The sequence below is a fragment of the Pteronotus mesoamericanus genome, unplaced genomic scaffold (genome assembly GCF_021234165.1).
Source record: "Pteronotus mesoamericanus isolate MK-2021 breed Mesoamerican mustached bat unplaced genomic scaffold, CSHL_Meso_final contig_163, whole genome shotgun sequence".
Classification (NCBI taxonomy): Eukaryota; Metazoa; Chordata; class Mammalia; order Chiroptera; family Mormoopidae; genus Pteronotus; species Pteronotus mesoamericanus.
Window position 1 is genome coordinate 7203597 of NW_026555064.1, and position 27003 is coordinate 7230599.

The 27003-nt window shown below is 37.1% G+C and overlaps 1 protein-coding gene across 1 annotated transcript; it reads right to left on the reverse strand.

The window, feature by feature from the left end:
* Nucleotides 1–1764: 1764 nt before the first annotated feature.
* Nucleotides 1765–26945, reverse strand: ABCE1 (ATP binding cassette subfamily E member 1). The gene is made up of 18 exons (XM_054562802.1): nucleotides 26814–26945; nucleotides 22678–22805; nucleotides 21826–21911; nucleotides 19323–19420; nucleotides 18214–18331; nucleotides 17595–17732; nucleotides 17351–17420; nucleotides 17012–17108; nucleotides 16074–16163; nucleotides 12338–12459; nucleotides 9633–9854; nucleotides 8651–8710; nucleotides 8490–8548; nucleotides 6290–6400; nucleotides 6073–6215; nucleotides 5847–5969; nucleotides 4368–4479; nucleotides 1765–2809 (listed from the first exon to the last, which is right to left on the reverse strand). The coding sequence occupies exons 2-18, from the start codon at nucleotides 22778–22780 to the stop codon at nucleotides 2762–2764; spliced, it is 1800 nt and encodes a 599-aa protein (XP_054418777.1). The 5' UTR covers nucleotides 22781–22805; nucleotides 26814–26945; the 3' UTR covers nucleotides 1765–2761.
* Nucleotides 26946–27003: the final 58 nt, after the last annotated feature.

A 27003-nucleotide genomic window follows, 5' to 3' on the forward strand; every position in this document is an offset into this window, starting at 1 on the left:
GCCTCCCCTATCAAGTTGCTAAGGAAGGAGGTGCTGGTAGTATGAGGTTGGGAGGGAAAAGAAGTTTGGCACCTTAGAATTTTCAGATAAAGCTTCACTGAACATCAGCTTCCAAACCAAAAGTATACAAGGAAAACAGTCCAAGAGCAAGACGTAGACAAAGTACACAGTAATGCACGTGCTAAGTGCATTACTGTGGACAGGCTCTAAATGTCTCAAAAGGTTGAAGAGACAATGGAATAAAAAATTTAGAAGCTCCTGATCAACTGCTAGCTCGATAATTCTAGCTGCTTCTCTAACTGGTTTTGCTTTCTTTTCAATCCCTGCTTTGAGTATGTAAAAATCGCTAACATGAACCTTGAAGGCACTGGGAATCCACTACCGTCTGCCTAGATTTGCCCTTCCTCTCCTCTCTTCAGTGCCCATGGTGCTTTCTGCCTCTGACTGGACATGCATTCTGCATTATATCAGTTATTTTACCATTTACCATTATAGGTGCTATCTTTCACGGCAGCTACCTCCTTCAAGTTGTCCTCTCTGACTCTCCAACACGACTTCTTGTCTGAACCACTGAGTGCTCTAATACACCAGGCACTGGGTTAGGTCTGACATTTATCTAAATTGTTAATGAATATGAATTTTAGAACTGAGTAGTTACCCTGTCTTCCTCTTTTCTGTGGTAAGTAGACTCATTCCTTCAATACCACTGTAGGCAAACTGCATGCTAAGACACCAAATTATAACATTGGATTTTAAGCAAGAGAGCTACGGGACCAGACTTAAAGATGCTAAGAAATGATTTCTGAATGGTTGATACATACAAAATATAAAAGTCAATAGGTAATGGTTGTATGTATGTGTGTATGTCTCCTTTTCTGTTCTTTAATCAAGTTATTCTTCCCCAAAGCACTGAGCTTGAGTATCTTTTTGTGTATTTTTAATATTTTGTATATTTTTATATGGTGTATTATAGAAACTGTTGCACCATCCTCTTTTGCTTAGAGTTCTTCCAATCAGGACACGCTAAGTCTCGTTCTCTTTAATAGCTGACATTTGCACTGATGGTGCGTCTAAACTGGCAATGCTGATAGGAAAACTTGTTAGCAACTGTAAGACCTTTTCTACTGCTATATAACATTTTTGGTAACATCTAAACCCATATTAAAATTTCATGGTATATATTATAATACATATTCTGTCATAAGCATTAAGTAGAAAGAGCTGCTCTTAATATATCACAAGTATTTTCTTTAGGACAGAATACGGAATCAGTAAATAAAAATTGCTTTTGGCTTATTTTATTCAATATATTTGAAATAATCATTAATTTATCCTTCAAAATAGGCACTACGTATTTTCGTATAATCCCATTTATATACAGTACAAACCCTTTACATATTCACACTTAGGTAGGTGCACAGGAAAAAAGCATGAAATGCAAACTGGTAACTTTTGGGATGGTAATGTGTAAGGGAGAGCGTAACTTTATTCCATAGAGTTCTGTATATTTGAATTTTTCACATGTATTTAGAGATTAATTTTTTAAAAGGCCTAATGGGGCCCAGTTAAACCATACTTTTTATCCAGTTTGCATATCAATCAAAGCTATTGTTTCAAGCAACTCTAAAAGTCTGTTCATTAATTTCTAATTTCATCCTCTCTTGCTTGCCCCATTAATTTAGTAAACTCTTGCCCTCACTTGTAGCATGTTAGTTCCAGTTCATTGCATTATTCAGAAGTATGGCTTCACACTACAGGTGCTCAGAAAGTCAAATAGATTTCGAAAAAGTCTTGTATGTCCAAATTTAGAAATGAGTATAGGGATACTTAGTATTACTATCTGGAGACTTGTTTTGTTAATGTTGCCTTTGGGTAAGTGGCTCATAGTCCTTGGCTGTGTATAAGAAATCTGGAAATTTAAAAATATATAAATGCTTAGGTACCAACTCTGGATTTTGAGCCTGTACTTTGAAAGGATATAAGTGTTCTTTTAAAAGATCAGTGATTATATAAATGTATGTTTAGAGAACCATTACCTTAAGAATAATTACAGAATATAGAATCTTATGGAATGCTAAAACTAAGTAAATCTGAGTAGTTAGGGTATTTTCTTCCTGGGGGCGGGGAGGTATTTAAATGATTTTTGATAAAGATACTCAAAAGCACCAAAAGTTGTAAACAATGGTTAAGTTGGTAACAGCCATTTTCTGACAGTGATGTTTTGTGGTAGATTCTCTTCCTTTGAAAGTCTAAGCACAAGACTGAAAACAAACAACAAATATAATCCTAACGTTTATTTATCAAATTTCGTCAGTGGAGTCTTCGACCGGCTTTTGAAGGGCAGTTCATTTTCCTGGCATACTTGGCAAACCAGATAAGTACAGAAACTTTGTTCAAGATTTTCAAAAGCAGACAACACTGGTCAGCACTCGGTACATGAATATAATACATCTACTGAAAATCTCCCCACACACTGCGAAAATTTGGAGGTAATCAGGATAGCTTGAAATGTCTTCATTTTAGAACATGTATGCACAAAAAGGGCCTTATCATTGACGACAGAAAAGTGGCATTGTGTGTGTGTGTGCGCGCGCGCGCGCAGACTACAATTTACAACACGACTGGCTTATTTTACATTAAGTAAATTATACTTCAGGCTCAAGAGTATGTGGGGCATAAAACCTGATTAAAGTTTTATGTAACAAAAATCCCAATAAATGTTTCTTTTAATAAATGGCTTATCAGTGTTCTCAGATTCAGTCTAATCATCCAAGAAAAAGTAGTTTCCACTCTTCTTTTGTTCTACATCCTAGAAAATAAAATAGAGAAGCAACAAAAATCAACACCATCCTCCCACTCACAGGGGCAGCCCTGCACTCGCAGCATTACTCAGCGCTGTTCACAGGGGGCGGCCTCGTCTGCACCTGCTGTCCTGCCGCCTCTTCCTGGGTCCCTTGAAAGGGGGTATCTCTGCCCCGCCCACCTGGACTACCAGAACACTTCTCTTGGTTCACTTCAAACAAAGCCCCTTTATATAAAATGCCTTAATTACACACAGAAAATGTTGCTATTTAAAATAGCATTTCTAGGAAAACTATTAAATTCCATTTTCATCATTTTAACTTTAAGCTCCTGGTGGAAACAGTCTATATGGTCAGTTTTGAGAACTGCCTATTATACAAAACATATAAAAATTCCCCCATTACTGTTTACTGACTGGCCAACAAGGACCCATCTACCTATTTACCTAGCTGTTCCCGTAGCATTACGGTGTGACTGTGAGGAGTGGGCAGACAGGACTGAGCCATAAATTTCTGCCAAAAAAAGAGTGACAATGCAAAGTGTTCATTATACTTCAGAAGAAATTCTTAGGGAAATTAAGCTGCACGTGTGTGCTAGAATTTAGATCTTTTCTGCTTCATGTTTTCTAAAAATAATAAAACTCTTCACTTTTAAGTCAGAATTTGTCATTTCATCATCCAGGCCAGTGAGTAACGTAAGTCACTTGTGGACAAAACATTGCAGACGAAAGGCATCCTGAGGTGGTGGTGAGTGCTTAGGATACGAGGTCATGTTCACAATGCCTTTGTCTCTGCCTTCCACGAACTCACGGTTTAGTAACAAAGTGAAGGGAGTACAAGAATAATAAAACCGAGTAAATGCTATCCAGTATGGTATATGACACGTTTCTGAAGTTTCTAAAGTGTTCAGTGTGATGGCCTGAGGACCATGAAGTGTAAGCAGCCTTTTAAGGAGGCACTGCAGGGGATATAAAAACCAGAAATGGTTCTTTAGAGCTTTTTCACTTCTTTTTTGGAGAGACCAAGAGATTATTGCCTTCTAAATAAAAACATTATTTCACAGGCTACATCTAGTGTAGGGTACACAATTACTTCATATACTAGAGAGAAAAAACTGACAAATTTTTCCATTCAGAATTTTAACACTCATTGAAGGAGCTTGTTTACTCTTAAAATATACATTTTAATCATAATGCTCTTGTACAGGCGCACACAGCAAAATACGGGAGAAACTCAGGTATTCATAAAAACTTGTGTCAATGGCGAATGAGTGTAATCTTTCTGAGGGCATTTTAAGTGGCAAATAACAGGTGGCAGGACGGGGTCCACCTCCGAGGCGACACGAACAGCTCCGCCAGAGCTGAGGCAGCGAGGGCAGCGACATCGCAACTGCTGCCTCACAGGACTTAAGCTTGGCCACCAGATACCCGAGTGTGAGGGGCGTGGCTCTCGGAGTTGATGAAATACTATACGGATTTTAATGAGACGGGCTTCCAATTTGAAACATCCCTTTCAATTATTTACACTGAAGAGTTAGCCATGATGTAAGATAGTTTTTCTACATACCTTAATGGAATTGAGTTTGTTTATTCTTGGCCTATAGTTGTTTGGATCTCTTCTGAATGTAATTTCAAGCTGAGATAAAAACTTATTCATGCCAGCCAAAAGGGTTTGAGGACTAGAAGAAAAATAAGATCAACTGTGGTTAATTTTTACCCCTCAAATCTACTTTTTGGGAAAGAATATCAAGAACCACCATTCCCTCTAATTCCCCAATCATAACTCATCTAGATAGTAGTATAATCACAACAGATTATAAACTCTATGTTCATAAATGTCTGTGTGTGGACTATATAGTTTGTTTGGCTGTAAGATTTTTGTGCAAAACAAAGTTGAACGTGCTTCTGATCTGCAAAAGGAAACATTTAAGAAGTACTACTTTAGAAAAACAAAAGGTCATTAAGAAATACAGAATTTCACATCTGACGTTCTTAGGGTAGAAGAGAATTTAACAGAAAAGGTAGTATTTATGTTACAAGTTAGGCACTGGAGGGAATATGTACAACATAATGGTTTTTGATACTAAGAACTTCTAAAATTTCTATGCTTTACTCATCTTAAATCGTGCTTAATCACATCATACACATGGAACACTTTAAGTACTTTATAAATACAAAGGATGGATCATTATTTGAATAAATAAGCTTTTATGGCCTAAGAGGTTTCCCTAACTCTCAAAGAAATATGTAACTCTCAGTAATTGATACATAAATTTAAATGAGAAGAAAGGAATTCTGGGAGGCTCAGTAAAGTACTTATATTTCTTGGATGCATTATTCAGATAGCAACTCCATTCCTCCCTAATACCAGAAAACATTATGTTGGAATCACATGATATTAGTGTTTTCATAGGACAAAAATGGGTGAATATAGTAATTTCATATGGTTCAACCTAATAAAAGGTTTTAATACTGAAAGTTTAAGAAATTTTTTCATAAACATTTGAACATTAGGCTCCTCTACATTGTAACTGCTCTCGATCAAGCCAGTGAGGAAAAAGGGGACGAGGTGGGGGCACTCCTTCCAGCTGTGCTGCAGGCCCCGCCAGACGCCCGGGGTGCGCGGGGAGCCTCGCCACCAGCGGCGTTAACTCGGGCAGTCATGGAACCTCCGTGGACCCTATTTTATCTGTCATGTGACACCTCTGGTTTTTAAGGTCATCGCAAATCCAAAATCCTAATGTGTTTCGGAAATCCAAATCATGACAAAGGCAACCTAAAACAAAGGTAAGGGGCCCAGAACTCTGCATGCTGACCCCCCTGGGCCAGGAGTTCTATAATGTAGTCTGAAACCTGCCATTCTACCAGGTCCCATCCAGTGTTCCATATAAGTAATCTTGGAAGTCACAGAATAATTTCTAGCATTTCTAGCTATTTCTTCTTAAAATGGTATGAGTAATGTTTATAAGCTTATTGGGAAATTTTACATAACTTTCTAATTGTAAGAAATTTCAATCAAGTTGAATATTTTAGAAAGCAGTTTTACCTGTTTGCTACTGTGTTCTTAGATGGAACACCATCGAAAACAATGACTCGGTCTGCCAGGTAGGTGGCCATGATGAAGTCGTGTTCTACCACAAAGGCTGTCTTCTTGGCGTGGAGTATGAAACTAAAACACACAATTTTGAAATTTTTGTATACTTTCCCATTATCAAATATTCAAATGCTACATTAAGTACAGTTGTATGCCAGTGCACAAAACAGGCCATTACCGTTTGACAACCCGGGCTGCCATCAATCTCTGCTCAGAATCCAGATACGCAGATGGTTCATCAATTAGATAGACATCGGCAGGTTTGCCCAAACAAAGAGCTAAAGCTACTCGCTGCAGTTCACCACCAGATAATGTCTGCACCTATTTGGAGAAGAAGTTTAGCAAACCACACAGAGACATCCAGTTTAAAATAACAACAAAAAAATTAAGAGTACCTCTTGATCGATGATGTTTTCGATTTGCAGAGGCTTCATTACATCAGTCACAAACTGTGGATGAGTGTAAGCATCTCGTATCTTTTCATGTAGTAACTGTCGAACACTTCCCTGTTTTTAATGTAAAGATATTAAAATTTTATTGCAGTACAGAACTAATCTAATTATGAATTGTAACATACCTCCAGAGCAAACTCTATCAGTTTGCCACCAACAAATATTGATAGTGTTTTTATGCTTGTCTATCATCTATAGCATGTTTCGAAATTTTTAAATTGAAAACCCATCATGTCCAACAAGTAAAAACAGTAATCTTGAAATTTGAAAGTAGTAAATGAATGTTTCAGGGTACAAGTCATTTGGGAATAAGTGTAATTCTCAAGGTCAGTGTGAGTCTCAAGTAACCTTATGTAATCAGTCAGATAACACAAATGGATAGGGATGAATCTTAAGATTCTTATTGCTTGTTGTTCCAGGACAGATCTGAATAGGAGAGGAGAGAACTTAAAAGGTAAGCTTATATAAAGTATCAATGATAGCCCTGGCCAGGTAGCTCAGCTGGTCAGAACATCGTCCCCATACTCCACAGTCGTGGGTTCGGTTCTCAGTCAAGGCTCATACAAGCAGCAACCAATGAATGCATAGGTAAGTGGAACAACAAATTGCTATTTCTCTTTTTCTCTCCCTTCCTCTCTCTAGAAATCAGTAAACAAAATAAAAGCATGACTGATAAAATCTGCATTGGAAGTGGAGCCATCTCCAACAGACCTGAGCATTGCAGTACTGAGTACAGATGCAGGAGCCAGAAGTTCATTACAGCACTTGCAGACACTAAAGGAGATTAACTTTGTGTTTTCAAGGTTCATCCATATTGTAACGTGTATCAGTATTTTATTTATTTTTATGACCAAATAACATTGAACTTTCTGCATATACAGTGTTTATCCACTCATCAGTTGATGGACATTTGAGTTGTTTTCCACATTTTGGCTATTAGAATAGTACATTTGTATGCAAGTTTCTGTGTTGAGATAGTCTTCGTTTCTCTTGGGTACGTATCTAATAGTGGAAGTGCTGGCTCATATATAACTGTGTTTAACTGAGGAACTGCCAGGGTTGTTCTGCAAAGTGGCTGTACCATCTATACATCAGCAATATGAGGTTCTGTATCTCTACATCGCACCAATATTTATTATTCTTTTTTGATTTAAGCCATCCTAGAGGGTATGAAGTTGTTATCTCACCGTGGCTTAGATTTGCATTTCCCTAGTGACTAATGCTGCTGAGTATTGTTTAATGTGCTTGCTGAATGTTTTATATGTTGTCTTTGGGAAAATGTCTATTCAAATCCTTTGCCCATTTTTAAACTGAGTTTTAAGAGGTCTTTATATATTCAAGATATGAGTACCTCATTATCGATATGATTTGCAAATAGTTTATCCCATTGTGTGGGTGGCTATCAGTTACTTTTTTTAACCTCACCCAGGGACATTTGTTTGTCATTGTTTTTAGAAAGAGAGAGAGAGAGAGAGAGGGAAGGAGGGAGGGAGGGAGGGAGGGAGGAGAGAGACAAAGAAACACAGATTGAGGGAGAAACATCGATTGGTTGCCTTCTGTATGTACCCTGGAGACCAGAGATCGACCCTGCAACCTTTTGGTACACAGGACGATGCTCCAACCAACTGAGCCACACCAACCAGGGCCCTTTTCACTTTCTTGATGGGTTTTTTTTTCCCCCCAGCACAAAACACAACAGGTTTTCAAAGGCTCATTTTGAAAAAAGATGCCTATCAGGTTTTAAAAGCATTTTCCTAGTAGTGGAAATGAAGACCTTTCCTAGCTGAGGAAATGAATACCTTCTTTTTCCTTTTCTTTTCTAAGATTTTATTTATTTATTTTCAGAGAGAGGGGAAGGGAGGGATTGACAGAGACAAACATCAGTCAGTTGCCTCTAGCACACCCCCACTGGGGACCTGGCCCGCAATCCAGGCATGTGCCCTGACGGAACCGAACCTGCAACCTTTCAGTTCTCAGTCCACTGACCCACACCAGTCAGGGCTTAATACCTTCTTTAGCCACTTATGATAAAACTGTACAGAAACTAATTTGAAGAAGAATTTTGACATAGCGAAAGATTAAAGTTATAGGGGCGTGTGTGTGTATATATAAACTTTAATAACCAAATAACAGAATAACTCACAGTTGATTTTGGACTGATTTTCTGTGGCTTATAACTGACATTTAAAACTGGTACTTCTCCTGCAAAAAAAATGCAAATAAATAAGACATTGAACACAGCCCAGATCTTTAATGTTTACTCTATGTATAAAAGAGTAAAAGGACTCAAAATTACAGCAGTACCTCCTTCATCAGGTTTCAGTCTTCCAGCGAGCATTCTGATGAATGTCGTTTTACCAGTACCTGCCAACACAACATAAAACAGATCAACGTGAAAGGTGTTTGATATTTAAAGTCAATCACCACGTACTACTTGGTTTTAATTGGGATGATTAAACTATCAGTATCATTCTAAAGTAATTAGGAAGAATATAAACTTATTAAAGCTTATAATGACCATTTTAATAAATGATAGGCCTATAAAGTATGAGTCTCATGCTACTTTTTAAAAGGCTTATGTTTAGCTAAAATGTCAATGCGTCCAACTTAAGATAGTATATGACTGATACCATCATTATAAAGTCCATTTACATGAAATATTTGAGTTAATTGCAACCCAGTTCAAAATTGCTCCGTTAACTAAAGGCTGATATATTGCAACAATCCTCAAAAAGTTTTCTCCTGAAGCTTTGTAAGCTGTAAATATATAATTCAAACGTTTTTTAAAATCATGAAAGTAATACCAGATATTCTGGACTCAAATTTACCTCATATTCATCATGGCAACCTAATATAAAAAATGCTGGCAATATAGGTATTTACAAAAGTAGACTAGTTTGAATTTAAAAGAAGAAAAGCTCCGAAAGAAAGAGTACAAGGAAATTTTCAACTTAATTGCTTCTGAATTACCAATATTCTTTCCTTCCTAGTCAGTATTGTATATGAATAAATGCCCTGTCAATTTATACATAGAAAAAACAGATTTTTTAAAATCTTATTTTTACTGAAGGTTATGAAACAAAGTAAGAAATATGAATTTGACTGAAGGACAGATTAAATCATACAACATCATAAAATGTGAACTATTGAATACAGTGAGAAATGTATGGGTTCAGTCCAGCTCCCAGACCTAAAACTGAGTCAAAGTTTTTCATGGAGTAGTTAAAACTGAGTTACTAGGTAAACAGAATAGATGTGCAAATATCACAAAATAAGCAAAACTTACCATTTTCCCCCAACATCACCATGATTTCAGAATCTGTAAACTCTCCAGCTACAATTGCTAGCTCAAACTCTCCCATCTTTTTCTTCATTCCAGGATATTTATACATGCACATCTTTTTAACTTCTTCTTCATTTGCTGTCTCAGCCACTTTAAAAACAAGTGACGCATCTCTGAATCTCAAATTTTCTGTTGGAACGTAGCCATCTAAGAAAATGTTTATGCCTGTTGAAAAGTCATTGACAATAGGTTAGTAAAGATCAGTTAAAGATTAAACTTCTTCTACAACAAGAAATTATTATTACATAAAAGCTCAAACCCCAGGCTCTCTTGGGAACATTCTAGGCATGGACTTTAAATTTCTGTGGGTTTGTAACATGAAGCAACACCACAGTGTTTTATACACCTAATGCGAGTTTAAGTAATGCACGCATGTATATGTGCCTGTGAACACACACATGCCCAAAGCACATCCTTTCATTGCAATGCAATTTTTGTAAATTTTTTTTCCCATCAAGTTTAATGCAAAAGCATATGATGCCATTTCTGCTGGTTTTTAAGTCAAAAATTGCAATTTTTTTCTATAAGTGACCAGTAAAAGTGGAATGTTTTCATAGATTAAAATATAATGATATAAAATAGTTTGGGGAATAATTTTAATTTAAATTATGAGTATTCATTTTCATATGAGCTATAATCATACATTAAAGTCACAAGTTTCTGCATTTTTCCCCCAATTATTTTTGTAGGTTTGTAAGAAATTTATAATAATGAACTTCATTTGACATTTTTTGGGGCTTCATTATACAAAGTTAAACCCCATTATCCAGAAAGGTTTTAAAAACTAAAAATAATCTAACATATAATACATAAGAATCCCTGCATACTAATGTTAAGATTCAAAATGGCAGACACAAAGAAATGAAAAACGTGGATTATTCTGGAAACAAGGAAAAGATCTATTTTCAGGGTTTCCTAGATATGAGAAGTGAGAGAAAGACAGCAGCTGACGTTTTGGAAGGTCTTGGAAGAAAGTCTAAGAATGTCATTCGTTTCTCTGGATCCAAGAGCCACGCTGTGGGGCCGTGTGCTCCACCTCAATCACAGGTGTTCGATAAATGTTTGCTGACAGAACAAATGAATAGATACATTTATTCTGCCAAAAGCAGCAATGTTTAAAAATCTTAAACTGTTTAAAAACTATAAATGTGAGGTTAAAAAATTAAAACCCAAAATTAAATAAAAACATAACTTGAAGGAACCTTAGTGACTATTTAGTGCAAGCATGTAATTTATCAGGTAAGGAAATGAAGATTCAGAGAAATAAGGAACTTTGAGCAAAACATTAATGTCGGCCTTTACGTTCCTGCTGCGATGTTTGCCTTTACCATTCAAAGAAAGCTGCTAGAATACTGCATTAATTTCAGTACGTTAAAGAAAAGAAAAAGATCAAGTGGTTTGTCACTTGAATTGTTTTAACAGATGAGGCACATGAAAAGCCCCACCAGGAACTGGCGATGGCATCGACGGTGGAGACTTTACATGTGGCATTTATAACCAGAACTGCGAAGAGTGATCGCCCGGTATCCACATCACTGCCAATGCGATTCTAGCACTGTTACTACCATATGGCACAGAACAGGCACTCAAGTACTGGTGAATTGAGGCAAATAAACCATAAATCATTGTTTCTGATATCTTTTTAAGACTACTGAAAAGAAAACTGAGCAATCTCACAAATTTTTTGTTAATATATGTATCTATCTCCAACTACAAGGAGATATATGATAGCAAATCCTCTCCTACATCTTAAACTATTATGTACTTTATAAATTAAAAAAGCTACTGCTGTCTTTTTATGCAAAATATATAATGCGATATAAGTTTCTTTTTCCAAAAGTACCTTAGGTATCTCAAAAACCATTGTTTATAGAATCTGGTTTTTTTTTCAGTATGGACTAAATAGTCCTTTTATGTGTTCTAAATTGTCAGCTTAAGGCACAGCCAAAGAGAAAAATATAAAGTAATTAAAAGAAAAGAGGCATGTCAGTTGGAGACTGCACGGATACTGCTTCAGCAGCACTGGGTGGCAGGCTGGCTGTTACTGTGGTCTGACTTGCTTAGGTCGGGAAGAGCATGGAGAGGCCAGAGTCTCTGTCTCCTGACAGTAGAAGGAATACGTACAAAATATACTCACTGAGCTATTTACTAGATTTTTAGTCACTTACTAAACAGTAATATATACTATCTTGATCGAATTTTAGGCAGTCTTAGTTCTATAGCCTAGGATAGATAACAGATAAGTTTGAAAGAAGATAAGCACTAAATGAATTTAAGAGTTTCACTATTGGTAATGAATGGCCTGTTACAGAGGAAGTTGAAGATGATCAATAATACAGTGATTCTACTGAAGCCAAAATATAAAATGAATTTTTAATATAGCAAAAATATAGCAAATAAATAGTAAAACTGATAAAACATTTCTATCTACCCCAGCAGAAAATTCTCCAAAAAGAAATAGGTTGTGTATAACAAATGATAAATATAACTATCTATACCATACAGATTCTGTTGAGTGATTAAACTGCATGAGACCAGAGGTTTAGATAAATAATATTAGAGTGACAGAGAACTAGTTAATATCAACAATAATACATTTTCCAAGAATAAAAGGGAAAACAACATTGTGAAACAGTTTTGCAAGTTACCTTCTCTTACACTAAAAGGCATAGTGACAACACCGTAAGCACTTGGCACGCCATATAAACAGCAGATGAAGTCAGAGAGATAATCTAATACACTTAGATCATGCTCCACCACAATGATATATCTGAAAATTAATACAGATTTAAAATGTAACATACGATAAAATTAAAATTATATTTACTTATAACTGCTACATAACTTTTCTCACTACAGTATAAATTCAGGAAAATAGCTATATTTTTAAAAAGTTAAGTGTAAAGATCGTATTAAACAAAAGCCATAAAATATTTTCTTTAAATAAGATTCTATCAATGTTCATATTCCAAATTGGTGCCCTAAACTAAAAGAAAGAAAAGCTAACATGTAACCGTTTATGGATGTAAGAAATGTGTTTTGCTAATAAGGACCATGTTTTTAAATACACATGACCAAACAGAAACACCGCACAGCGCTGCATCAGAGGCAGCCCGCGCGTTCGGTTATCAGGCTCCTCCGCTTCCACGCCCCCTTCCCCACTGCTCCAGCGGCCTGCGGGGGCGCGTGGCGCACAGAGGAGGACACGCCAGACCCTCAGCCTGAGAGTTTTCAATGTGGGTTTCAGTTCCCAGTGAAACAAATAACATGCTTAGACTTTCTTTTAAGACCTTCCAAAACTTAAGCTACTATTTTTACTTCATTTACATATAGGACACACTGGAAAATGGACTTTTCATTACTTCCTAAACAATCCACTTTTCCATCCGTGTGTCTTGGGGTACTCTGTTTCCTAAAAGGTCTCCTGCCTACATCCTCACCTGCTGAAGCTCTCCCTACCACCTCACATCCTAACGTCTGCAGGACCACTCTTCCTAATAGTCAAATGAATTTTCTTTCCCACGTTCTGGAACCTCCGTCACTCTGACCCAATACTTGGACTTTCTGAGTACCCTACAACGTGCCCCCAAATGCCCGGAAGACAGACGCAATCTGCACCTCTGACCTTTAGTCTTGGGTACTGTGTCAAACAGCTATTGAATAAGGCTGTAGAAGGGCAAGATGAGGAATTTGGACTTACGTTAATTGGCAATGAGGAAAATGGTAGATTCTTAAATAGCATTGTCCAGTAGAACTTTCCCTGGCTATGGAAATGTTCTATCTCTATGTTGTCCCATGTGGTTGCAAGTAACTATGTGTATGTGGAGCAACACTTAGAGTGTGACTGGTATGATTAAAGAAATGAAATTTTTTCCCCAAGCGACTATGAGGATATGTTTATTAAAGCCGGGGACAAACTGAAACAAGGGAGGGCTTAGCACAGAAGCAGCAACAGGAGCGCTCAGGCTGGATGGCCTTAGCTCACTGGGAAGTCAGAGAGAAGGGAACTCCAGGGACGGGTTCCGGGGATGAGCCGGGGACAAGCCGCCAGCTGTTCGCTGCCTTAGCGTTTAGGAGACGCATGCCAGTGAAGAAAGAAAGGGGGAGGAGGGGGAGGAAAGGAATGGTGTAGGCTGCTCCCCAGGGGGAGAGCACTAAAGAAATGAATTTTTATTTTCAATCAAGATAAAAATAGCAAATTAAGAATAAAAGAATGATGTGAAAAAAACCCCCATCATTTCAGGAATATTAATCTGGCAAGAAGAACCACAGACTTCTTTAAATTAAGCTATCATAGCCATCCAGGTGTCAGGTAGTAAAAGCAGGAATAAAAAGAAATGGGGGCAAACTCAGAGGAAGAGCAAGTGAATCAGTGAGCCACTACTCCTCCTGCCTTGGGTCTCTGCTGGCAATTTTCCATTATCTAGAATAATTCTCTACTTTTACCATTAAAATCTTCAAGACCCAGTATACAAGGCAGCATAGGACTATCTAGTGGCTTGTAATTTACTTTAAAAAGAAAAAGAAAAAAAAAACCAGGTCAATCTTCTTGCTTTCTCTACCTTCAAATGAAGCTTACGCGGAAGTCCAAAATATAAAAACGGGTTAGGAGAGCCACTATTTTTGGAGAGTTTGGGAAGAGAAATCTGTGGCATAATGAGAAATGTATGCTGTGAAAATTTATACCCTACAATTAATTTTTGTTTACCTTTGGTTTTAAATCTTAACTGAAGATGTTCTTAAGAGGCCACATTCTAGAGAATCTCTTGGATTATCTTTCCTTTCTCCAATCCATCCTCTCTTTCCTGTTGTTTATCCAAGGATATGATCTCCAAAATCTTTGTAAAGGATTAAAGGCTGAACGTGTCATAGAATTTCAGGATGCAGATATACTTCTTTTAACTTTTTATCAATTTATCACTACAGAGAGACTATTTTAACCCTAAGACTTAGCACATTTGTAAAAACATCTACTTCAGTCTTTCCTTCACTTTGTTAACATAATGTGTTTTACATGTGATACCTATTAGTGAAGGTTATGTCCCTCTCATCGCATAGGACTGTAGTGACTTGCCTGATTATTTCCAGATAGAGATACATATAAGCTGGTTGTAAGTCACTATCCTTTTTGTTCTCCCTTTTATTATGGTTAGGACATTATTTGATTAAAAAAAAAAAATTATGTGTGAAGGTAGACTGATTATTTATGATTTGCATTCAACATAATAAAGGAGCATAAAATATGTTATAAAAAGGAGCTAGGGTTTAGAACTATTGATTTGTCTGCTTGTGTATTCTTTTTAAAATATTTTTTTTACAGAGAGAAAGGGAGAGGGAAACACCGATTTGTTGTTCCGTTTATTTATGCACTCATTGGTCGACTCTCCTACGTGCCCTGATGGCGGATGGAACCCACGACCTTGGTGTGGCAGGGTGCTCCAACCAACTCAGCTACCCGGCCTGGGCCACTTGTGTATTCTTTCCTCATCAGACTGTGAAGTCCTGACTACTCAGACTACGTTTTATATTCCTGCATTCCCCAAAGAGCCTATCATAATGCCTACGACTATGTATAAGGTAAAATTACAGCTATTTGGCCCAAATAAGATTGTTTATTGCTGATATTCTAAAGATTCTAAGTTGGAAGATTACTATGAGGCTCAAATGAAGTAATGGATTTAAAGAGTCTGCAAACTACAAAAGCACCCCCATAAATATAGGGTATTGTGATTACTTAACAGAAGTTGAGAACTCTCTTGTGCTTATTCAGACCCTGAACAACTGGAATCATTCTGGTGTCCTCATGTCCTAAATTCTGTGTGTGTCTGAGTGACACATCCATTTGAGGATATAGTAAAAGCTAAGGATCTGCTTCCCAGACACCCATTCATATATCCCAGCATTTGCCTATCATTTCTGAGTATTGGTCGTTTCCTAGAGGCAGGTATGTTAGTGAATGAACTTTTCATTAAAACCTATGTTCTAGCCCTGACTGGTGTGGCTCAGTGGGTTGGGCATCGTCCCATAAAGTGCAAGTTTGCCAGTTTGATCCCAGGTCAGGGCACATGCCTGCGTTGTGGGTTTGGTCCCTAATCAGGGCGTGTACAAGTGGCAACCAATCGATGTTTCTCTTTCACATCAATGTTTCTCTCCCTCTCTTGCTCCCTCCTTTCCCTTCTCTCTAAAAATAAACAAACTCTTAAAAAACAAAAAAATAACCTATATTCTAGATAGAAGAAGGTAAATTCAAATGGTAGCTCCAAATAACCAACACAGAAAACATGTGCATGCATATGACATTGATGGCCCCTATGTTTAATCTTTAGAAATCGGTAAAACTCCCGAAATGAAACTTCCACAGGCACATGCCCAGGGTGTACTCACCTATCTGGGTTTATTAGAGACCGGATGGTAATGGCAGCCTTCAAACGTTGCTTGACGTCCAGGTAACTAGAAGGCTCATCAAACATGAAACTGCGAAAAAGGAACCCATATATAATGAAAGACAAATATGACATCAATCTACCTTGCATATTACTTCAAAGCACTGTTACATAGTTTACGTTTGAACAACAAAAATCCCTTTATCCTAATCAGGAGTCAACCCTGTAATGGTAAAAACTCCTGTGTTCTGTTCAGAAGTAGAAGAAAAGGAATAATAAAAAGCAGGATCGCACATCGAGTATGGAGAGACACTCCCCGATGAGGCTTACTGACACACTGTCGCCTGCTTATGGAAAATATTTAAAGTCAGCGCACGAAAGCAAATCGTTTCTGGGATGGAGGGCAGCACACAGAAATACTGACTGCTTTGTGAGGAGAGCGGGCCTGCGCTGGGTGCCAGAGCAGAACCACGGAAGAAGGTGGGGGCGCCGGGTATGTGGAGAAGCGGGGCGCTGGGAGGCTGGAAGGGAACCCGCCCCCCCGCCCTCTCACGCTGTCTGCCCTGCTGACACAGGGTAACCCCAGGGACCTCAATTTCCGCGTGAAGTACTCAAAGAACGTGGTGGCACTGCTGGGGAGCTTAAACCCTAAGAAATGCTTCTGTGCAAACAGGGTTTAAATAATAAACAGCGTACTTTACAGTGAAAAGCTCTGGACCCATCAGGTGTAAAGTACTTAACTAAATGAACCTCTCCCCCTGTAGGAACAACAGGGCAGGCTGGCGGTGGGTGCACAGCTGCTTCAGCATCTCGCCGCAGAGCTGGAATCTCAGAGACTGCGGGCATTCATTTCTCTCAAAACCACTGCTTTACTAGCAGTGTTACAAATAAAAACCCTCAAGTAAGGATTGAGATCTAGAAAAGGTGTAAATAACCTACATATCAGCTTTCTGTATGCAAACGACAGCACAAGCAAATCTCTGCAACTCTCCTCCTGAAAGATCTTCCACATTTCGTTCTTTTAGGTGGGTTAAATCTACAAGGAACATAGAGGCACTGTGTTTAATGTTACAAGTTTTATTTCACCTCTGATAAGCAAAATGTACATTGCAGGTCATTCTGGTTTTGAATATTTCAGCTAAAAACTGTGCAACATAAAAAAAATATGACAACTACCAGAGATTTTCCCATTTATGTCAGTAATCCATATAAAGACATTTACTTTACGCTTTACGTTTAGGGCCTATTAAAATACACACACACAAAATAAACACTTACCAAGTTGTTGACATACAATTGCTTGTGTCTTTGTTTCATCCTTTCGGTCCAAAATAGACCCCACTGTTCCCTGTCATAATATGCCAGAAATAGTTATTACTGTGTTCCTCTAATATTAAAATTAGATCCAGTATTAAAATTACAATATTAAAAAGTTACAAAGTAAAACAAGTTTAATTTGATATGTCTTTTACACTTCCATTGATATCTATAAAACATAAATTCTTCCTAAAAAGCAACTGACCTTTGCAGCCTTGGGGATCTGGTCTACGTATTGAGGTTTGATGATGGCTTTTAGGTCATCTTCTAGAATCTTGGTAAAGTAATTTTGCAATTCAGATCCACGGAAGTAAGTCAAAATTTCTTGCCAATCAGGTGGATCCTAGAAATACACATATAATGATCTGAATTTAATTCACTAATACAATTGCAAAGAGGATGACTGTTATACAAAATAGAGTATGTGTCCAAATAGAATACTTTGGCTTCTAACTTAATCTTAAAATTGAAGATTTAATTTCAAATCAAGGCATGCCAACTCATAATCAGTTAAGTAGCATCAACAGATTTTTTAAAGTTGATTTTGAGAGAGAGAGAGGGAGAGAGAGAGAGACAGAAGGAAACATCGATTTATTGTTCCACTTATTTATGCATTCATTGGTTGATTCTCATAGGTGCCCTGACTGTGGATTGAACCCACAACCTTGAGTACTGGGATGAAATTCAACAGATTTTTAATTAAAAAGTAAATAGTTTCATCTATATATAGTTTCTTAGCATTAATTTCACAAATAATCTTGAAAATAACTTAAAAAAAATTACATATACAACCCCCTTCATGTTTTTAGGGTGGTAATACGTACATCATACTTTCCAAGGTTTGGCTTTTGCTTTCCTGCTAAAATTTTTAAAGCAGTTGACTTTCCAATACCATTAGTTCCAACTAATCCCAAAACTTCACCTGGTCGAGGGATAGGCAACCTGTCAAAAGTATACAAAAATAATAACATTCATTTAGGTAGAATAAGCTACATAATATCACAATGACATACTTTAGTAACACTTGCACTCCACACACACATCCGTTAAGCTAAGAGATATATGCAGATGTTATTGACTATTAGAAAGAAAACTCAGCCAAGATTAATTTAAATTGTTAATTGTTAGAAATGCATCTATGACAATATTACTCCAAGTTTTATTCATTCAATTTTCATTCAAAGTCCATTCTAAAGTAACAATTCTCCTTTACATATAAGACTCAGTTTTAATGTATAACAAAAATGCTTTGGTAAAAAAATATAGCAGGTGCAACCTCACACTGTGGTGGTTTTTTTTGTTTTGTTTTGCTTTTGCCTGCCATTTACTTACAAGGAGAGAAGTGCCACATCAACCAGAAATATTCCACTTCATGCTCCCTGCTGCAGTAGGCCCCTTAAAGCTGGCAGGTTGAGAAATAGCTTTTTATTAGTTAAATCTAGACTTCCAGATTCAAAATATTAGTGTTCACCACATTGAAAACCGCAAAGGACTCCTGTGATTTCACAATATATGTCCAAGTTCAGAGTAATATTCTCTGTAGATCATAAGATTAATAGAGAAATAAAACCAAAGACAAGTTTCCTTCAAAGTCCTTTTGGGAATATAGGTGTTGTTAACAATAGTGATTTGCAACCCCAATTATATGTTAGAATCATCTGGGAGCTTCTATAACTTTCCAGATTCTTCATCCAGAGATATGATGCAATTTACCTGGGCTGAAACCTGGGCTTTATAGTTTAAAAAAAGATGCCCAGGTCATTCTAATGTTGGCCAGAATAAACGACTGATGTATAATTCTGCATGTCACAATACTGTATTTCTCTTTAGTGCATGGATAATACAATTTTTTCCAGCTTTGCATTTCTCTGAAAATCCCAAATGTATTCTACTTTAGACTGAAGTAAAGAGGAATGTTGACTTGAAAATATACCTGTGAAGTTTGAAGGCATTGGCACAATATCGATGTGTTGTTTCTTTTTCCAAGTTGCTTGGTAAATTGACAATTGATAAGGCGCCAAAGGGGCATTTCTGTTATTTAAAGTAAAGAATTAATTTTGTGTTAATTTTTAGAAGTATACATATGACTAAAATGGAGAGATTAAGAATTTTTTTTACAAGCAATCTTCCAAATGTGGGAGTTGCACAAAGATGTAAAATATTTTTTCATTTCCTTTTCTTTACTTAAAAATTAAAAGTTAAGTTCCTTGAAGGGAAGAATCATATTGACTAATTTTGCATTACCCTAGTGACTGCCATAATCTTAGATATTTATTGTGCATTTAATACTTATTGAAAAACCTTACAGAACTGGGAGGTTCTATATAGAACTTGGAGGAGTACTTTTTACATTATTAAATAAGGCCAAGAGGCAAAAGGAAACAGGGTTACTGAGTACTATACAACTGCATATTCAGCCCATGACAGATTTCTTCCCTCTATTTCCTTTTTCCTGTCTTTGTACACACCCATTTCTACCTTGTAAAGCCCTTTAAAATCCTGGATTGTACCTTTTTTGGTCTATTTATGCCCCAGACCATTTGGACAGCTAGCATAACATTTAGACAGAACGAAGACTAATGTCTTTCTGCCGTGTTTTTAACCATCTGATGTGAAAAAGGTACTCTATATTCCAACTGAGTAAATTCACATTAAAAAAAAAACTTACTCATAGAAAAACTTATTCAAGTTAACAACTATCAGTAAGATAAATGTCTACAGAACAAGAATGACAAGAACTGGAGGGTTATTTAAGATTGGTAATGTGGCTAGAAAAATTGATCAGAAGTACAGGTTAACTTAAAAAAGGTACATCCCAAAGAGTATAACCCTACACTTGAGATGTTGGGGTATTCAGTGGGCTCAGGGACCAATTCAAAAGTCACTGTATATAAAGATTTCAGTGATTTCCCATTTTATGTTACAAGGATATAGATAATTAAAAAAAATAAAACTATTGTTTTCTAACAGTAATTACTACCCTCTAACCAAAACTATTAATTCTTTACATGAACTATTTTTCTCCTAATAAATTTACCCTCATTTATAGAATTGTTCCATCAATTTATTCTATCAATGTACATAAAATGCTTATATGCTGCAAGTAAGTAATTTAAATTAACATCTCTAAATCTCCAAGGAAAAAAATATCCATACTGTTCATACATGAGGTGCATTATAAGTATCTTAGTGTTTAGAGAGTATATACTACCCCTGCCCCAAAGAGACTCATCACATTAGTATCTTTTCAGCCACTGAAGTGCATAGCCCAAATTTTGGATCCTCAATTCTCTACAGCAGTGAAGAAAGAAAATAGAGTTCTTTCTTCATAGAATTAACAATATATTGTTCAAAATTAGATTTCCAGAACCCAGAACACTGTCATATAAGAGATTAATTAGTAAGTATTTGTTGAAGAAATGTTTCTTGCTTACATTTTCAAAATAATGGAAAAAAATGCCCTCACTGGAGTGGCTCAGTGGATTGAGCACTGGCCTGCGAACCAAAGGCTTGCCGGTTCAATTCCCAGTCAGGGCACATGCCTGGGTTGCAGGCCAGGTCCCCAGCTGGGGGTGCGCAAGAGGCAACAACACATTGATGTCTCTCTACCTCTTTTTCTCCCTTCCTTTCTCTAAAAAGATAAATCAATAAAATCTTGAAAAAAAAAGAAAACGTTTAAAAATAGAAAAAAAGGAAAATGCTTTCAGGTACCAAAATCCTTCTAAATACTTAACCAATGCAAAATACACGTGAACCTGAGCTGATTGAATGACATGGTAGTATCTGTACGTGGTAAAGGTTCTTTCTAATATTTACTATCTACAAATACCTAAATTAAGAATCTCATTAACCACCTCCAGATATCTTGCACAAATTTAAGTTGCAAATTTATCATTCTTAGGTCAAAAGGCCTAATCAAACTATTCAATGCAACAAAAACTATTTGGGGTATTTTGAAAAATTACACTATTGGAATAAATTCAACAATAGAAGAATGCATAATACAACAGAAAAAGCACTTAAAGATTAGGTTAAATTGAAAAATTTTGGCTATATACACTTCTATTTAAAATGTGTAAATATAAAATTAAACACGCTTGAAAAAAATGTATGTAATATAGCCCACACTTTTTTCCTATTCATACTTCCTGAAAGTTCTGGTGAAGACATTGCTGGAGAATGTCGTTCTCATAAAAGGGTAAAAAAATATAATTTTGGTTCAAAATGGCTTTATAAAAATAAGTATGGTGAGGACAACTTTTAAATAAAAAGTTGGCTTAATTAAAAAGCAACAATATTAGATTACTGATATACGTACAATTTTCCTAAATTTATATTCTTTATTAATTGCTTTATATTTTGCCTCTTTAAAAACAATTATAATGTATTCAGAATCTTCAGATTACAAATTTGATTGGTAATAAAATATCACTTACCTTAATACAAATACCACAACCAATACAAAGAGTTTCAGAAATCCAAGCTATTTTGCTCTGGGGTGTAACCTCGATGCATAATTTTCCTGGCAAAGAAAAAGATACTCTTATGAGGCAAGAGGGTGGATGACTCTAAAAAGTTTATTTTGTTTAATTTTATTACTGGGGAAAAACATGCTAGTAAAATTGGGGTAGATCTTATGTTTAAGCTGACAAACCTAAATATTTAATTTACAAAATCTACTTTGGAAGGTAACGTATACCAGAGAAAGGAATCAAATATGTTAGTGAGATCAGTGAAGTTCTAAAAAGTTAAGCAGCCATCTAATATACAGACAGAATTAAAATTTCCATAAGGACCGGGATATTAACAATGGAATTTCTGAACAGCACACTGTGATAGATGACACCTAAAGTGTCTTTTAAGATTCAATAAGCCTATACCTTACTACTACATTTAAAGTTACAATTACTTTAACCGAGTTCTACAGACTACCAATAATTCATCAATTCTGAATTGCTGTAAATTTATTCAATTTTGAACATACTGGCAGTCCTTTCTCCATAACTTCAGTGTTATTATAGGATTTTGTAGAACAGTAATATTCTCAGTAACTTGAACTCTGGTTTGATGTTATATTCATTAAACTTTAAAAAATATTGATACTAATACTTTATCCTGTAATTAAAAAAACAGAATCATGTGGTTATACAGCAGTAAAAAAATTCAGAATAAAATCTGGTCTTCTCTTTACAGTTCCAAATAACCAATGGCTGAAGTCCAGAGCACCATTAGGCCAATTTATTCCTTTTAAAATCTCTCATTCTTAGAAGCTCCAGGGCACGCCTTACCCATTCGAACCACAGGGCAACTCTTCTTGCACTCCTGCCGGCATTTCTTAGGCTTGCACTTGTCATGGTTGACAATAGCAATTCTCGTCAATTTATCTGCCATAATTCTAGGTAGGAATATCCAGCTTCTGTTAAAGAAAAATTTTAAAAATTATGGCATAATTAATGAAATTAATTGAGAAATAAGTCAGGCATAAAAGTTAGGAGGACATAAATTATCACCATATTCAGAAAAGTTCATCTGGAACTAGGAAAAAAAAAACCCCAGTAAAAGTAATAAAATAATGTAGTAAGGTTGGGAAAAGAAAACATACCATTAATTAAAAAGTTTACATACAGAAAAAAAAACACCATCTTCAATATTCAGACACAAAAAGAAGAGATCGAGGAATCAACTTAGGACATACTAATGTGAGGCAACTTTCCAAGTACCACTGAAAAACACAGAAGACCCAACAAACCGAATGACATGTCTCAGCTTTTACAATAGAGAATAGTTAACACTGGGGATTTCAGACCTTGGCTAACTTTCACCCTCTTTTTCAACTACTGTCATAATTTTTGGTATAGTATGGTCATTAACCCCTCCCCTCCAATGATCCTGTCTTTCGCCCTGCCGCAGCCACTCTTTCCTTCGGTCAAACCCTTGACCTTGTCCTTATCAATAGTCACTGCAGTCCTTCCCTAGCCTCCACTACAAATACCTCGCTCACCAAGCACCACTCTTATCTTTTCAGCTGACCCTCTCAATCACGACAATCCAGCTCTTTGAATTCCCCCATTTCTCAGACCCATGATCACCATCTCTTGACTCTACCACATTTTCACTTTTTCTCAACCCTTCGTAGCTTCATTTCCAATGTACCCAACTAAAATTCCATTCCATCATTTATACCCTAAACTACAATCCTGGTTAAATGCAATTTTTCACATGCACCTATTCAGCTGAAAATGGGTAGAGAAATAACAAAGCTTGACTAGTGTCATGTCAAGTGACCCCTCATGCCAACCAGCAACCAGTGTCCCTATTCCCAGAGCCCAGCCCATCTGCACACTAACAGACATCCACTAGGGCGACTGCCCCAACAGTTCTCCCTCCCGTCTTTCACACCATCAACTATTCTTTCCACTGGCCTATTCCCTCAGTATTCAAACACTCTATTATCTGACCCCACCATCCCTCACTGCTTTGTATTTTCTTTCTTTTGTAGCAAAACTAACTGAAGGGTCACCTACAGTCCGTTGTTTTGAATTTGTATTTTCTCTGGAATCCATTCCATGCTTCAGTGAATATCATTCCATCAAAACAGCTTGTAACTTCATTACTCTAACAGCTTCCCAACAGATCTCTTTGCTTCTACTCTTACCTCCTGTTCCAAGCCTTGACAGTTCCTTCTCAATACAGGAGCCTGAATGATTCTCTTAACATGTAAGCCAATTCACGTCACCCCTCTACTTTAAAATCCTGCAATGGAATCCCTATTCACTCTGAATAGAAGCCGAGTCCTCAAAATAACCAACAAGGCACTAATCAGCCTCTGTTAACTTCTGAGCTCATCATCAACTACTCTAGCTGCTCATTTTGCCCACTGCATTGGTTCCTTGCTGTTCTTAGCACATGCCACACATGCTCTTGCTTCTTGGTCTTGGCATTTTCTCTCCCCTCTGCCTGCAATGCTATTCCCCCTCGTGAGTTACATGGCTCACTCCTTCAAGTCTTAAATGTTTATTTCTCAGTGAGCCTGCCTTCTCTAGCTATACTACCGAAAAAATATATCCAGCTGCCTTTCTGTCCCTCTTCCCTGTTTTAGTTTTCTTCTTAGCTCTTTCCATGATAAAAGCTTATATGTATTTCACATATATGTATATATGGTATAAACATTTATCACATATATTTTTATATATTCTCTCTCTCTCTCTCTCTCTCTACACACACAGACAACATTTTACCCTCACCAAGTAGAATGTACTCCATCATGAGGCAGGGATTTTTGTCCATTTGTTCATTTCAGTCCCAGTGCTTAGCACATAGTAGGGGCTAAATCAATGAAGGTATTAATTTAAATATAGTAAATAATTTTCCTATAGATTATAACTTCAGAAATCTTTAAAGTTACCAATAATTCATAGTCACAGTTATCCACTATAGTATATACAGACAAAAAGAAATCACCAAAAAGGAGACTAAATATTTATGTAACACACAAGGTTATGTTAATTAACAGGTTCACTTTATTTTGTTTACAGTCTAAGTCCAATATGGTCCAGGTCTCATAAAGACAGAAGAGGGAGAAATTAAATTATTTTTGAATTCCTCCAAAGAGCTATCATTCTGGAAGTGACAACTCTCTATAAAGCGAAGACTTTTTAGTTAGCTATTAAAATAAAACTGGGCACCAGATAAATTACCTGGTGAATGAGCATAATGAATTCTCTAGGAGATAAATCTTTTATCATGACATTGCTTAAATTAAACTTTATATCTGCCAAACTACTAAAATATTTCATCTAGTATTTCAAACCATTTTAAAAACTGAGTGACTATAATGATTTTCATAGAGAAATAAAAATATACCAGAGGTCATTAATAAGCTGATTTACATAAAAAGCTAATAAATTATTCCTGGGAGCAAAGAGGGTTGAAGATATTTCAGATTTGAAAAACTGTGTCCAAAATAGGTACTCAAGCAATGACCCTTGCTGCCTGTCATTCCTCCAGCTGAGAGGAAAAAGGGACGCGCAGCCTACATGAAAAGCATTTGTAGACTAAGACCAAAATTATTGTAATACTGCGTGAAAGCATTTAAAGATCGCTGTTAACGAATGATGCTTAAAATCATACTAAATATTCTAACCCATGATTACTATAGATTACTAGTCTTATAAAACACGTAAGTTGGGAGTGGTACACAACTCTGATTTCACAGTCTTAAATTGAAGACTTTAAAAGGCATTAAATTAATATTGCTTTCATTTTCTGAAAACCCCAGCAATTATATTAAATGTCCTTCCTAAAAAAATTGTTTTATAGGGGAGAACAAGGTTTTAAACTAAAATAAAAGAAACCTTTTGGATTCAAATACAGTTTAAGAGCCTTTGGTTAACACTGACTAAGCGTTATTGACAGGTAGCTGGTATAGAATGAAGTCTCAGTACACGGGACAAATGTACCAAGGACTGCACACAAATACCATGATCATTAATGCCTAGTTAGCAGTCCTGTGGAAGAGAGGATAAAAGAAAAATAAAACATTGCTTTGACAGTCCTCACTTTTATCGACTTAACCACAAAAAGAGAGAGAGAGAGAAAATAGGCTTATGTCGTGACTACAATGTAGGAACCACTGAAAAGAAAATAAAGGCATTTTGAGTTAAGACGCCTCCCCACCCCTGATCTCAAGGAGTCTGAAATATAATTAAGGGGAAGAGGGTATAGTCATCCAGGCCAGAAATGCTGAATGCTATAAAAGAGCACCAAAAAAGCTCAAAGCGTTCAACGAAGACGTTATCTGAGGTAACCCGTTACAGCCGGGTACACGTTGCTCTATGAGAAAAGTAGAGCGAGCTACGGCCCTCGTTTCTGTAAAGGCTGGGAGTTGACGTGGAGTATTCAACTTCATGGCATCAGGATGCCATGACTGATTCTATAGTCATCAAACGGCACAAGAAAAGGCCACTATTCCCCATAATCAAACACGCACATGTAAAAATACACCTACTCTGTCAGGGAAAGAATGGGGTTAATAGGGAGGTGCTGTAAATCGGGAAGGTGCCTTCCTCTCTAGATGGTTCAGCTCTAGGGTAGGGGCCGGGTAAAGGGGGACTGGAAGTGGTGGAGGCGCATCGTTGAGATGGCATCTAGATCCGTTCTCGTAGCCTCTGATGGAGGTGGCGGGCAACAGCGGCCACGAACCAGATCAGCTGGGGCGGAAGCGCGACGTGCCGTGCCTTCGCCAGCGCCCCCGTTCCGGCAGTTCCAGCTGTCCCATCCCACTCAAGCCAACTGCCACGCGCCTCTACCGTCCCCATCGCTGTCACCTGAGGCCTAATCAAAGGTTCTCGGAGAACGTCCCTACAATCTTTAAATCGTGGAAGACCGGAGCTAATGGCCAAATCCCTCCGGGCTATTTACGTACCTGGAAAGAATAATCCCCTCTCGGAGGGGAGCGCAGAGGCCAAATCAGCTTTTGCCGTCACTTCTTAGCTTCACAACGTGTTCCTACGGCCTCCGGCCAAAATGGCGCTGCCCAGCCGCCGCCTCGCGCATGCCATAGGGACGTAGTGTGCGCACGCGACAGAGAGCTCCCGGCGCGACGGCGAGGGTGA

What these genes read in the sequence shown, in the direction of transcription:
- ABCE1 (XM_054562802.1), bottom strand. Translation starts at nt 22,780, where the DNA reads ATGGCAGATAAATTGACGAGAATTGCTATTGTCAACCATGACAAGTGC. An exon ending in TGCATACAGAAAGCTGATAT is followed by an intron (nt 16,164 to 17,011) that starts GTAGGTTATTTA and finishes CCTTTTTCGCAG; the next exon opens with TTTCATGTTTGATGAGCCTT. An exon ending in ACAAACTCAATTCCATTAAG is followed by an intron (nt 2,810 to 4,367) that starts GTATGTAGAAAA and finishes TTTATTTTCTAG; the next exon opens with GATGTAGAACAAAAGAAGAG.